The 15,333-nt window shown below is 38.2% G+C and overlaps 1 protein-coding gene across 4 annotated transcripts in view; it reads right to left on the bottom strand.

Moving 5' to 3' along the window:
• The window catches only part of myb (v-myb avian myeloblastosis viral oncogene homolog), a 32,011-nt gene extending 21,765 nt beyond the window's left edge, over nucleotides 1-10,246 (bottom strand). For all 4 annotated transcript variants that reach the window (XM_060857021.1, XM_060857029.1, XM_060857041.1 and 1 more), the window contains exons 1-5: nucleotides 10,175-10,246; nucleotides 6,148-6,265; nucleotides 5,584-5,655; nucleotides 4,901-4,993; nucleotides 639-859 (exon numbers count right to left, since the gene is read on the bottom strand). In XM_060857021.1, the coding sequence (XP_060713004.1) occupies nucleotides 639-859; nucleotides 4,901-4,993; nucleotides 5,584-5,655; nucleotides 6,148-6,265; nucleotides 10,175-10,197 (527 nt within the window). In that variant the 5' untranslated portion in view covers nucleotides 10,198-10,246. The remainder of the gene's footprint in view (nucleotides 1-638; nucleotides 860-4,900; nucleotides 4,994-5,583; nucleotides 5,656-6,147; nucleotides 6,266-10,174) is intronic.
• Nucleotides 10,247-15,333: the final 5,087 nt, after the last annotated feature.

Below are 15,333 nucleotides of genomic sequence, written 5' to 3'. Positions count from 1 at the left end.
TTCAAGTCTACTTAACTTTTTCTTAGCTATTTTAAAGTCAATGCGTTTACACAGTCATATTTTCTTCTCTGGGCAATATTACACACAGACATTTTTTTCTGATATTGGCCTCCCTACTTAAATATTTTAACCAACTGCTTACAATTTCATAGTTTCCTCTCTATTTTAATATGCCCTAAATTAGTGCCATCTATAAATCTGCATTATTCCTAATCTGCGCCATGAATGTAAAAAAAAACAAAAATCATCCCTATGCTATAATAAAAGCCAAATACTGGTGATTTGAATTGAAAATGCTAGAGAAACCAAGGAGCGTCTGGCAGGACCTGTGAAGAGAGAAACAGTTAAAAGTTTCAAAACCATATGACTCTTATCCAGAACAATACTAGTCCTTTGGACAACTCACTCCATACTCTGTTCCGTGCCCATTCTGACAAGTACTCCAATGGTTACATATTACTGTGATTAAATTTCTCTCATTAGCGATTGCAATGTGTTCAAAGGACCCTCAATTATATAGTGAGGGATCATTGGTATAAGTCTGTAGTTTATTATAGGGTCACTTTGTCACAGATCCAGAAGATTATAAGCTCCTATTTTCTGCAGGCTTCAATAGTTACTTCTTCAATTTAGCTTACCTTCCAGGAAGTAGCTTTGCTATTTCTGCCCATCTATTTCCAAGTCTTTTATGTGCTTGATATATAATTCTGTCTTCTTCTTCAGTCCAGGAAGTTTTTTTAACTTCAGGATTCAGATGATTGTGCCATCGCTCCCGGCATTGTTTTCCTATTCTGCCTTTTAAGTGCTTTGCGATAACAGACCAGCGTTTTGGGCCATATTTCTGAACAAGTTCTATTACCTAAAACAAAAATTTGTGTTGTAAAATAACTCATACAAATTATGGACATATTACTATTCTGAGTTCCATCCCTAATGGCATTGTGGATCTACCTACAATACATGGACTGCAGTAGTTTTAGAAGGCAGCTCACTACCAACTTCTCAAGGGCACTAGAGACAAGCAGTAAATGCTGGCCAGCCAGAACTGCCAATGTGCCACAAGTGAATACAGTCACACAGCATGGAAACAGGCCCTTCTGCCCATTAAAAACAATGGAAATTATCTCAAAATAGCTTAGTAAATTCAGAATCTTGAAGTAAGTCAGTACAATATTTGTTACTTAATCATTCTTGTCTTATACTTAGTTATTGCTTACCAAAGAAATTAGATGCTCAAAACTTAAAATATAAATGTATTACATTTTACGTATGAATGAAGCACAGAGAAATAAAAGCTATTGTATACAGTTCCCCCCAGCACATTTATTCAAGTATGAAAACAAAAATCAAATACACAGCACAATTGCTGCAATACTCTACTTATTGGGTATCCTTGAAATCATTATGAATTGCACCCAATGATATTAGAAACATAAGGTGAAAGCTGTCATCCCATCCAATTGAGCTTTTTTTCTAAACATTCTCTAGGTAGTTATCATACTCCAGGCACATTAAACTATTTTTAACGATATTACATTGTATTTGCAGCATAATAACTAAGCGACATTAAGAATTAAGAAATAAGTGCAGGAATAAGCCACAAGCGATTCAGTAAGGACAAAAGGATAACTAGGGAGAAAATAGAGCCCCTTAAAGATCAGCACAGCCACTGACATGTGGAACCGCAGAAGATGGGTGAGTTCCTAAATGAATATTTTACATCCATGTTTACTGTGGAGAAGGATTTGGAAGATAGAGAATGTGGAAAAATAAATAGCGACATCTTGAAACACATCTATATTATAGAAGAGGTGCTGGACATCTTGAAACAGAAAGGTGGATAAATCCCCAGGACTGATCAGATATTTCCTAGAAATCAGTGAGAAGCTAGGAAAGAGATTCCCGAGCCCCTTTGCTGAGATATTTGCATCATCGATAACCACAGATGAGGTGTCAGAAGACTGCAGTTTGGCTAACGTTTTGCTACTATTTAAGAAAGGTGGGAAGGAAAAACCAGGGAAACTATACACCGGTAAGCCTGGTGTTCGTGTTGGGCACATTGTTGAAGGGCATCCTGAGGAACAGGATTCATATGTATTTGGAAAGGCAAGGACTGATTAGGGATAGTCAACATAGCATTATGCATGGGAAATCGTATCTCACTAACTCGATTGAGTATTTTGAAACTGTAATGAAGTGGGATTGATGAGTGCAGAGCAGTGGATGTGATCGAGATGAACTTCAGTAAGGTGTTCAACAAGGTTCCTCATGATAGACTGGTTAGCAAGATTAGATCACACTGAATGCAGGGAGAACTAGCGATTTGGATATAGAACTGGCTTGAAGATAGAAGGCAGAGGTTGGTGGTGGACTGTTACTTTTCAGACTGGAGATCTATGACCAACGGTGTGCCACAAGGATTGGTGTGGGATCCACTGCTTTTCATCATTTATACAAATGATTTGCATGCGAACCTAAGAGGTATGTTTAGTAAGTTTGCAGATTACACTAAAATTGGAGGTGCGGTGGACCGTGAAAAAGGTTACATCAGAGGACAAGGAGATCTTGATCAGATAGGCCAGTGGGCTGGGGAATGGCAGGTGGTGTTTAATTTAGATAAATGAGAGGTGCTGCATTTTGGAAAGGCAAATCAGGACAAGACACATTTACTTAATAGTAAGGTCCTGGGAGTGTGCTGAACAAAGACACCTTGGAGTGCAGGTTCATAGTTCCTTGAAAGTGTAGTTGCAGGTAGAAAAGATAGTGAAGATGATGTTTGGTATACTTGCCTTTATTGGTCAGTGCACTGAGTATAGGAGTTGAGAGGTCTTGTTGTGTCTGTAAATGACATTGGTTAGGCCACTTTTGGAGTACTGCAAGCAATTCTGGTGTCCTGCTATAGGAAGGATGTTGTGAAACTTGAAAGGGTTCAGAAAAAATTTATGAGGATGTTGCCAGGGTTAGAGGGTTTGAGCTATGCGGAGTAGGCTGGATCTATCTTCCCAGAAGTGTCAGATGCTGAGGGATGACCTTATAGAGGTTTATAAAATCATGAGGGGCATGGATAGGGTGAATAGCCAAGGTCTTTTCCCTGGGTAGGGGGTTGGTTTAAAGGTGAGAGGGGAAATATTTAAAAGGGACTTATGGAACGAACTGTCAGAGGAAGTGGTGGAGGTTGGTACGATTACAACATTTAAAAGGCATCTAGATTGATATATGAAGAGGAAGGGTTTAGAGAGATATGGGCCAAATGTAGGCAAATGGGACTATATTTACATACAATATTTGGTCAGCGTGGACAAGTTGCACCAAAGAGTGTGTTTCCATGCTGTATGTCTCTATGATTCTATGATTGCCCCAGCATGCAGTAAAACTATGGCCAACCCTCTACCCCAACTCCAATTTCCAGTCCAATTCCATATCCCATGTTTCTCTTGGCATCCAGAAATCTCTGGGTCTCAGCCTTGATTACATTCAATAACTCAGAGGCCCTGGGTCAGATTATTCAAATGAATCACAAACCTGAGCAACAAAATATTTCCTTATCTGAGTCCCTAAATTGATAACTCTTTATCCTGAGACCATGTGCCTTAGCTTGAAATTCTTTTGCCAGGAAAAACAGCCTGTCAGCATTCTACTCCATTAAACTTTCTCAAAACTCTTTATATTCTCATGAGATCACCTCTCATTCTTCTAACCTGCAGACTGTAGGATGCAGTTATTTTTTAATAATTAATAATATCAACTTAAGTAAGCAAGTGAAGAATTTAATAATATCCTGTTTAAGCATAAAACATTTCTGCAAATAAAAAAAAGTAACAGAATTATATTGTATCAGAAGTACATTAGTTTTGCATGATAATTTTAGCCTCGATGTATGCAGCTTATTGTGGAATCACAAATCATTCTTTTAATTTAAGGATACTGATAAGTTCAGAGAATATTTTGATGTATTAGCTGAGATATTTGCATGATAACATATCACTAGGAGGTGACACTATCTACAGCCTGATATAATGTCTTGGTAAAGGTGTGTAGAGGTGGTAAGCTAAGAGATAATCTGTCATAAAAAGGATGATCTCTCTAAGTGATTAGCCTGTCAAAGAATATGTCAGGAGATAGGAGGTAGTGATGCCACTAAGCTGACCATCACTTTTTTAAAAAATCAGTCTGGAACTGGGTGTAAACTACCCAGCCAATCCAAGACTGACCATGCACTAATAATCCAATTCGAGTTCAGGATGTATCTAACCATATACTAGAAGGAGGTGGCTAGTAAGGGTTAATAAATGATGATTCTTAGTTGTTCAGTGCAGAAGAATTGAATATTGAGGTGGATTGACTGAAAATCAATTTGAGTATCATTTATTTTGTAGTTGCTGTGATAAAGTTAATAAACTCTGTAAAACATGTGAAAACATGTGCATTTGGAATGGGCCTAGTAATTAATCAGGACTACCTAAGTTTTCAGATTGGTTCTCTCAAACTCAATTTATAGGAATTGACTAAAATAAACTCCAAGATCTGCCAATAGTATTGACCCATTCCATATAAATTCTCTGTATGGATAACAGTTCATCCCTGGAATTAGTCTCGTGAAACATTGTTGCTTGGGTGAGGGTACCAACAAGGCAATCAATAAATCTGGGGTGGTTTCACCAAAACTCAAATTTAATCAAGACGTCCTTACTCTTATATTCCCAAGCCCTTGCAATAAGGGCCAAACACCATTAAATGAATTGCAAATTTATTTTTTGATAAAAGTACCTTTCTTGTTGGTCTTCCTTTCATTAACTATTTTCCAAGTTAAGTTTCTGATCTCAGTGGAGTGTTTTGGATCAAGAATAGAGTAAAAAAAACATTTCAAACTAAAAAACATTTTAATGCTTAATAACCCTACCCTTTGATCCTCTTCTTTTGTCCAAGGGCCTTTAATAAGTTCGGGATTTAGAACTTTTTGCCAGCGGTGTTGGCACTGCACATCAGTCCGATTCTAGATTTGTAAAGGAATACAGGAACTAATTCTAATGTTTTAAAGAGTTTTCAAGACAACATATAACACTTTGTGGCTTTAATTCAATGCAATACTCTGCAGACAAGTTTCATTTCTGCATTTCACTTTTCAAGCACATATATGTGTAAAATGATAAGGCAAATAACTTACCAAATACAATTACTGCACCAATCAATAATCCTTTAACATAGCAGTTTGTCATAGCAAAAAAATCATTCTCTTAAACAAATTTAGACTTAAGTATTTTTGACGGCTTTTAGCATTGCACACTAAATAGTTTGCTCAGTTAACTTTTTATAGTTCTGGACTTCATACTACAGACAAACTTAATGAAACAGCTGCAGCAAGTCATGTGTTAGACAGTAATATAAGAAACCTTATGTAATCAAATATTGTAAAATGTTGGTCTTTAGCTCATGACAACAAGAAGTGAAGCAATGGATTTATTATTTTTAAAATATTACTACACTTTGTTTATGCTGTTATAACAGTTTTCAGCAGTGAATTTTCAGAAAATCAGTATGTGTAATAAAGATTTACCTTAGCTGAGTACAGAAAATAGTACTTACTGGAAGGAAATTAGCAATCACTTTCCAGTCTTCTGTTCCATGTTGTTCAACTAATTTCTTCAGTTTTTCATCCTTTAAGAAAACCAACTAGTTTGTATTTATTTTGTACATGCACACATACACAATAATAAAAAAAATTCCAAGTTGAAGCTGTAAAGATTTTTGAATTGATCGAGATGGTAATAGTACAGATTGTAGTCATAATCAGAATGATATGTAAGCATATTTTACGCCAACAAAATACTATTTTCAGTGACTTCGATGTTTTACAATAAATTGAAGGAATACAGCAAAATTAAATGTGTCAACACTTTTTTATGACTTAGAGGCGCCAGTGTTGGACTGGGGCGAACAAAGTTAAAAATCACACAACATCGGGTTTAATCCAACAGGTTTAGTTGAAAGAACTAGCTAGTGCTTCCAAATAAACCTGTTGGACTATAACTTGGTGTTGTGTGATTTTTAACTAAAACTTTTTTAGTTTAATTTAACCTGATTACATTTTCAGTTTAAAGGTGCTTTACAAAAAAACAGCTATCTCTCATTCAGTTAATCTTGACATACCTCTTCACGTGTCCATCGAGTTTTGCTTAATTGACGTTTACAAGACTTTGGTTGGGGGCCATCATAATCATGATCAAACATTTCAATTTCTTCTTCGTCCTCATCACTACTATATAAACTACAAACCAAATAACATGAATAATTAGGGACAAATAAAGTCTCATACAATGTTTTCAAAGATAATTGCATTGTTCAACAAGTAATGAAAACAATTACTACATTTTCAAATAAATAATCTAGAAGCATTGGGCATTACATTTAGTACAGCATTCACAAAGATATTTTAAAATAAACCTTTCTGGGCATCTCCTTAATGTATATGGCTTAATGGGTTACATGTAGGACTAAACCTAATCTTAATCTACTCTATTTTATGGTGTTTAATATCATTAAGTAGTTAATAACAGAATCCAAACCCTTTGCAAAATTAAAAATCTACTGTAGTTTTCTAGTGCACTTAATTACATTTTAATAGCCAGATCTCTTAAGACATACTCAAATAGCTAGATAAATGTATTGATTAATAGGAATTGCTTACAACCAACACTTGTAAAAGAGACCTAATGAATCAGTGAAAACATTCACCTGTACAGGCAGAAGAAGTTTCCATTAAGCACATTATACCATCATATCGAATAACTTGACCATACATACATCTAGAATACAAATGGTTCAATCGTAGATCAGTGTCTTGAGATTTCGGTCCACTTTGAAATCTCAGCTCTAACAAAGATTTGTTAAATTCTTTCCTGCACTCAACATTTGTAAGACATCCAAAAGGTAATTTATTGTACTAAAACACTGTTTGTGTCTACCGATGGTTTATCTAATGCACAACTGAGGCATGCAAACCAAGCATGTCACCATTCCACTACCTAGCTTATGTTAATAGACCTTGGCTGAGATCTCAAAAGGATCAAAGTTGACCTAATTACTCATGGCTGCGTAGATGACAGCTGGCCAAACATCCCACTTTTAACTTCAAATAATTATTGTGTGTGTGTCTACAGATATAAGATGAGGACATATTGTGCTTGGTGATGATGCTCTCTATTATCAAATAGTCTTGTCAAGCTCACTGTAAAGGTTTATATGAAAAATTGATTTGAGCAACTTTTCCCAATATCTATCCCAGAAATGGATTAATAACACAAGGAAAAGGAAGTAGACAAAGCTAACCTCAGAATTATTCTTGTACTCATACTGTAAACAAGTTTGATCAATAGTGACATCTCGAACATCCAAAATGACAGCTGCAAATTTGCATCAAATGATAATTTATATTTCAGTTGCTGGATTCAATACAATCATTATTGGAAGGCAATGCAGTATTAGTCTAGGGCATGCCTTCCAAAAGGGATCTAAAATGAAGGAAGCAGTCAGTGCCTCATTTGTGCACCCAGTACCCAGATTTCAACCAAAAATAGATGGGAAGTGGATTGGTATTATGCATGCCACTGGAAAACTGAAGAAAAGGGAACAGTAGCTGAAGTATTCTTTTTGAACAAAAATTAAATAAAATCTTTAAATGAATTTTTTGTTTCAATACTTTCTCAGAAGTTAATTGTTCAAATACACAATAATTAGATATTTTATGTACTAGTCCACTATCATCAACATTACTTAAATAGAAATTATTATGAACTATTATTTCAAGACAAAACAAAATTTTAGTCTGTCATTCAAGTCACTTTAAAAAAAAACAAGAGAAGGTAATTCTATTTTATCGTAAACTCTATTTCACATTGCTTCCACTGTTACTTGGATTAGACTTGACTAAACCCATTCGAAATTCAGTCTGCAGGAGGCATTGTTCCAGGTGTATGTTTCAATCCAGTTTTTTTCTCTCTTTACACATCACCCCATCTAGTGGTTTTATCAAGAACTGACCAACTTCCCCGATAAACAGTCGGTTGCATATCATATCTAGAATATCAATTCATTGATTTTCGGTTGTTTTCAAAGAATTAAATTGTAATACCAAAAATCTTAGCCCTAGCCATAATATTCCCCAATATCTGACAGAACAGATCTTTATCGCAATCTAAGGTCTTATTGAATGCTAGAGATCCTGCTTTGCTCTAGAAAATTGGATAATGTTAATTGTGCAAGAATGCACAGCAAATAAAAACTACGTTGACAAGGGCTGAAATATTGCCTTTACCTGTGTTCAAATTCAATCCAAATCAGTGGAAGGAATTTCTCTTCCTGTTGATTGGCAGGACAGTCTTAATCTAAACTTTAGCAGATGTGCATTCACAGCGCAAAACTGTCTATAATTTAGCAAATATTGCCATTTCACCCAGGCAACCAAAGGAATTTACATTGTTGCAGATGAGATGCACTTATGAAGTACTATATTCCTGATTAAGAAGTGCTTGAATGGTGTGCAAGCAGACAATCAACCAATGTGTAATTTTAAATAAATGACATGATCTTCATGGCTCAAGTTTCAATCGCCTATTAAATTATGTATTTAAAATTCAAACACACTGATAGGGAAATCAAATCTAAACAATTGATTTTATGCAACTCTTAACAATCTGCTGGGAACCATTATTGTAAAAATACCAAACTAATCCGCTGTGAAAATCGAATAAAAAGGGACTTTTTTTTAAATGTCGAATACATATCGCCGAGTTCGTAGTATCGCGATCATGACGTCCCAACATTCAGCCACGAGATTTTAAATAGTTATGTTAGTAACCCATAAATGCAAGCAAAGTAATGACCCGCAGGTAATGAACGGGTTAAAGCGCGATAACTCCAGCCCTCTTATTAGTCAAATTCACAATCATTCTTGCGCATGAACTAAACAAAAAATGGTGCTTGCTACACTAAATTAGAGACAAAGTTACAGTAATACCATAATTCCATGGATTGTTTTGTAGTCCTGAAATCTTGAAAAGATCTTTGTAGTTTCCATTAATAAAGTGTGGAATTTCCACACGTTCAGCGTACAAAAGGACTTGCATGGTTTCTGCTACTGCATACTCGGGGAAAGTGTCATTGTTCCCCATTTCATTCACACTTTAATGACGATAATGATTCTGATATATTCAGTTCCCTTAGACCACAAACATTAGTCACGCACGAATAGCCGAAAAGGAGAAAAGCTCCAAGCAATTTCTGCCACTGATACGTATAATTTTGACAACTTGGGTCATAGCTTAAAGTTCAGTTTATCATGACACAACCAAAAACCACCTTATTATGTCGAAAAATTAGGGTCAGGATCTTGTGTTCGGTAGTTTCATACAGCTTGCAATAACTTAAAATCCACGTGTCACTCCGCCAGCTCTTGCACTAACAATAAAAATGTGATGTCGTTCATTGATTAGTCTTGGATGCACTTATTTTCTTTTCATGCATGAAAGCATTCGGCTACGTCAATAACATGCTGAACTAGAACTTGCCTCACAAGTGCGGGGTTCAGTGGATATTGCAACTGAGAAACTACAATGCTAACATATAAACACATACAGTCAACTATTTCCTATAAGACCAACGTGGTGGAAGGTGAGAAATATTTTGTAGCAGCTCCACTATTTTACAGCGACACATTTGAGACATAATTTAAAGGGTATATCTTCAACCTGTGTATCGATTTTGCAAGATTGCATTGTTCTTTTCGATTTAAGAGTAAACAAGTGTTGTTGTCATTTGGCACTTAGAACGTGCGAGCATGAATGAAAGCTATGCACCTTTTAAATCTGCTTATTCTACAACGTGCCCGCATAGTTTTGAATACTAAATAGACGGGTTATACACATAATCTCCATTTTAACCAGTTCTTCAATTACAATGGAAAGTTTACTGCAGAAATTGAGCATATCATAAAAAGATCCGAACCATTCATAATTTAGCTGCATTAAGTACTGGAACAGAACCGAGCTTCTCACTCACTACTTAACAAGTCTTCTCTCAGCGTGCAAACCTCATAAAATTAAAGTGAAAGTTCTTCCTCTTCCTGCAATAATCTATGTTTTGTTCAATAGGCAGTAGCCAAAACGTATAATACAGTTACCTATTCCGCGGCCGCCGAGCCATGAGTCTCTCAGAGAGTGCGGAAGAAGTGTCGCTGCAAGTGATCAGCCAAACTCACACGAGGAGGAAGCAAATTGAGATTAAAGTGTACAATCTGTAAACAGAGATTCCTACAAACAAAGCCCTGGACCCTCCCCTCCCGCCAAATCTCCCGCCCAAACCAGAGACAGTATAGTACGCAGGCGCATTGCTGACCTTGGCGGTCCTCCGTGAAACCCGCCTTTTTCCTGCAATCCCCGCTCGGTCCGGCAGTACCCCGCCCCCTCCCTTCCAACCAGGAGTTTTACAAAGTAAACAATTAGAGATAAAGTGCTTTTGTTCTTCATCTGTCAGTTCTCTGAGAGAATCCAGTCCCGGGGTTCCCTGTTGCTAATCTGCACATTTACCATATTGCTTCTAAAACAATCAGTTTCTCCCGCGGAAAGTCAGTCGCAGGGACGTGGCTACCAAGTAAATTTGTTCAATATTTTGATTATTAGTAAAATGCTGCTGGAATAACAAACTGGGAAAACGAGGGACAGTTTCTACATCTAGTTACTGTTTCTTACATGTCATTAGAAAACTTGATTGAAATACATCATTTTAAGAACACACACAGAAAGGCAAACTACTCTTACGCGACTAAATGACATTTTTTTGAACTGAACAAAAAGTTGAGTGCTTATTCCATAGATGGCGCAACCTGCAGTTTTGCAATGAAACCTAAATATGGAGTAATGAGGGTCCTTTGTTCGTAAACGTTTCAGTATTAAAAGAAAACAACAAAGCAAATGTGCATGATCATCTTTGAATGTTACAAATTTCATCTATAACAAGGTGACTATTTGCTTATGAAAGATAAAGTGTATTCAAACCCAAATATTAAAAGTTGTCAACCAAACTATATTCTACCTGTTTCGCTATACTTACAATTTGAGTATCATTTATAAACAATATAAATTTCCTAGATGCATTATCATCGCCAACAGATCTGTAAGTTTAGTGCAAGTAATTTGGAATTTTGGATCACCGTAATACACTTCCTCTTTCCTGCACACTCCTGACACGTGTGTAATACAACGGGACAATAAACCTATAAAGTAGTTGGTACTGCTTCAGCACGATTTGGAGTCACTTTTACGGATCGATTGCAGAAAGTGTACTCGAACTTCAGATCAAAGTCAATGCCAAATGAAAGCAACAAAGCCCTTAAATAAATATAATTCCCAAGTGTTTTCTCCCTATACTTATCTCAGCATGATTAATGTTCTATTATTTAATGTTTATGTAAACAAAATATTGCAAGGTCTGTAATTTGCTTCGTGTTTCCAGCCTAATTCAGTTGGATTTGCATTTAATTTTTAATTACCAGGAATTGTCTTTTTGATCAATTTGGATTCATTCAAGCAAATTATTTCTGCCACAATTCACGCAGAAGCTCCCTTTTTTATCCTTAGGGTTATGACAAATGTCTTCTTTTCGAGCTCGCATTTTTGTTACTTCCAATGCAGATACCTCAGCGTGCATCGCCAAGACTGGAATATCTTCCGTAATCGTTTCCCCTGTTCAATTTTATGGCAATCAGTTGCATTAGCGTGTTTGCAAAGAGCCTATAATTGTTACATATTTTAATTATTAGCAACAATTGTGTCAGAATGAAAAAAAAATCCTCACATCAGAGTTTTGCTTGGACGAACCCTGGAACTTCAACCACAGTTCACATGTTTAACATTTGACGGGCGCACTGTCCCGGCCACCACCATCCTTTTGTTGTTTGTTCGTGCCTTTTTTTTTGAAACTTTGATTGTATTTCTTGCCATCAGTTTGTCATGTTTCTTCCTCTTTTTTGTAGATTAGTTTCCTCATTTCCGTTACCACCGCTTTCCCTTTGTGCTTTTCATCACCCTTTTCTCCCCCCCCACCCCCACCAAATTACATCACTACGCTTTTTGTTTAGTGATATTTACCCTCTCGGTTTTTTTTATTCTCCAGGTGTCGGCATCTTCCCTTTACCTGTATAAAATAATTCAGTTATTCTGCATTTTCGTCAGCTGATACCCCTTTCTTATAACCCTTAGGTTTCCCGAGCTATGCCTTGTGGAAAAGGGGGCTCTTGAAAACACATTATGTCCAACATTTACAGTTTTTAAGAATAAATTAAATCTACAGGCAACGCAACCACTTTGACCAGATGCACTGTCACTCACTGCCCAATGCTTCCTTTTGGCAGCTTTTCCCAAAGTGGATTGCAATAACAGGACCTGGTTATCAGAAAATGCCGGAGACGCTGAACTAGCAGCTCTGCAGGAGCGAAGGGTCATTAAAATGTTGGCGTTCCCGGTGAAAAATAGCGACGGGGCTGATGGGCAACTAGGTGTATGTCTATGGCCAAGAACTGTTGCACCTCTCATTTCCTTGCAGGTCCCGGTGAAGGAAAGAAGTAGTGAAGCTGAAAAGTTAACTCTTGCTTATTTTCCATCTCTTTCATCATTTATATATATATATATATATACACACTGTATATAAAATAAGGTAATGTGAGTCCAGATGAGCTGTCTGCACCTGGAGCACGTCGAGGAGTTCCGCATGGGCACTGACGGAGATGCCAACAATTTCCTCATCACACCCACCAGGTATTTTTAAAAAACAATACCCCACACCTCCATCAGTTAATTAGACCGGAATAAATCTCAACATTAGAAAGAAAACGTCAAAATCGCCGGTCCGCCCACCTCACTCGCGGACCAGACCTCGAAGGTGAGATTTCCCCCATCACCTGTTACAGTCCACCCCAAGCCCCTTCCCGGACCCGCCCGGTGGGACGGTTTTTTTTTGGGGGGGGTGGTTGTAGAGTTGTACAGTGTTTGTTTTTTTTAAAACAGCCCCCTTCCCGCCCGCCTCGCCCCCCACCTGCCCGTTCACGATGAACCGGGAGAGAGCGGAGCGCCGCCCCCGGGAGGGGGGCCACGTGACGCCGCTAACGGTCGCCCATCTGTCGATTCCCCACGTACCCGAAGGAGGAGGTGTCCATGGGCTGGCCGGAGGCGAGGCGAGGCGATCCACTCAGCCGCAGGTGGACGGGGTGCTGCTGGGCGACGGTGGTGGGAGAGAGTTGAGGGGCGAGCAAGCAGGAGGGTTGTCGTTCCCCGAAAGAGAGGGGCGGTGGTGATGGTCGGGGTGGGTGCGGGGTGGATCTGAGAATTTACACCAGACAGCACGGTAACACAAAATTAAAAAGAACAAGAATTTGACTGGTTATTATGTTGTTGTTATTTCTGATTATACGCATACACACTGGTCCTATTCACAAAACCTTCTCCACCTCTGGAATCCTCTCGATTCAAATTGCGGCGGGTTCTTTCCAGGGAACGCCCTCGCGCCCGCCCACGGCACGTGCCGCCAGTGCGCGCGTCCGCCTGGCTCGGGCTGCGAGTAACTGGTGGAGGGGAGACCTGTGGGTGGAAGTGTGTGTGTGTGAGAGACAGCAGATGGGGCAAGGTGGCGGGAGTAGGGGGAGAAACCCGCATGCGTGGATTGGAGTGTGGGGAGCGCGCGTGTCCGATGGCTGCCCGACACCTCGGCTGCGGGTGGCGCGACGGATTCACTCACCTGCACAGTGCGCCGAGGCTCGCGCAACCGCGTGCGTCTCCGGGCTGGCGCTTGCCACCTTCAGCCGCGGTGCCTGCATTTCCTTTCACCCACGCTAATTGTGGGTCCAGCTCCCTGGCCTGGAAAGCATTTCTCGTCTATCCGCTGACACAGGGAAAATAATAACGAGGTGGTTAGAGGGTGGGCTGGAAGGTTCAGCCATATGGAACACTTATCGGTGCTGCTAACTTTGCCATTCTTGTTAAGAATTGGCTTTGATAAGAAAAGCAACAGCTGGAAAATATCCTTCCCCACCCTGTTACATTGCATAAATTACAAGACCTGTTTTCAAATATGAACGGCAACTGGCTGTTCTTGATGTTTCCATTACCTTGGAAAACATTTGAGGGTCTTATCATAATTATTATCATTATCTTTACAAACCAATAGTATATATATTTTCCTGGTAGGTGCTGTAGAATTTGTTTTCTATACAATCCAAAACTTAGAATTGCTTGAATACTTTTTAGCTAAAGCAAGCACCTTTTTTGTTCACGGAGGATTATATTTTATCTTTCCACATTATTTCCTCAAAGTAAAATGGGTAGGTAGTCAATAAATCTAGCACAAAACATAAGTACCAGCATGAGCTGGTTGTGCCAGCTGATAAGTTTCTGCATGATATATTCTACGTAATATTTCAATACAAGATTTAGGCTATTAACATTTGTGATAGCTAAGTGAATACAAGATTGAAATAGATAAGGAAGGTCACTCAACCCTGAGCTTATCCAATGAGAAAATTCTCATCGCAGCATTCAGCTGTTTTTTTGCCTCCATCATAGTAACTAATCTGCTGTTTTTTTTTCTAAGTAGCTTAGCATTATACCTGCTGTATTGATTAGGGTATACATTTTGATTGACAAAGTTCACTTGACAGGTTCATGTAGTTTTCCTCTGTAGGCTTTATGTACAGATATTTTCCTCTTTAAAATTAAGATTTTTGTACCTAATTTAGAATAGTTTACATGGGAATGTAAATTGGTGAATTTGATGTTCATACCGATTTGTCAAATACAATAAATTGGACCGACAAATGCTGAGAGATTGTTTCCCTTCAGGGGGAGCTGAGAAGGGATTTCTTCTCTTAGAGTCTTTGGAACTCCTTGCCATAGAGAGCTGTGAGGACAGGGTCCTTATGTATATTTAAGGCTGAGATAGATAGATTCTTGACCAGTAGGAGAATCAAGGATTACAGGAAAGGGCAAGAAAGTGGATGTGAGGAATGTTAATCAGCCATGATCCAATTGACTTGTGGTGTCGGCTCTAGGGATCGAACGGCCTACTCCTGTTCCCATTTCTTATGATCTTAAGGGTTTAATTTCTTGCTGCTGAACATCAAATTTGCTAAAACTTAATCTTACTTCAAAGCAGTTTGCAGAATATTGTGACCTTTTCCCCGAAATGCGGAATTTGCATTTTCCATATTGATCTGTCCCATGATTTGTGAAAACAGTTCTGCAGTTCCTGGAATGCCTAATTAGTTTCAATTGTGTAATAAAAAAAAATTAA

This window comes from Hemiscyllium ocellatum, chromosome 3 (genome assembly GCF_020745735.1).
Source record: "Hemiscyllium ocellatum isolate sHemOce1 chromosome 3, sHemOce1.pat.X.cur, whole genome shotgun sequence".
Taxonomy (NCBI): domain Eukaryota; kingdom Metazoa; phylum Chordata; class Chondrichthyes; order Orectolobiformes; family Hemiscylliidae; genus Hemiscyllium; species Hemiscyllium ocellatum.
This window is presented reverse-complemented; position numbering and strand designations above follow the sequence as displayed.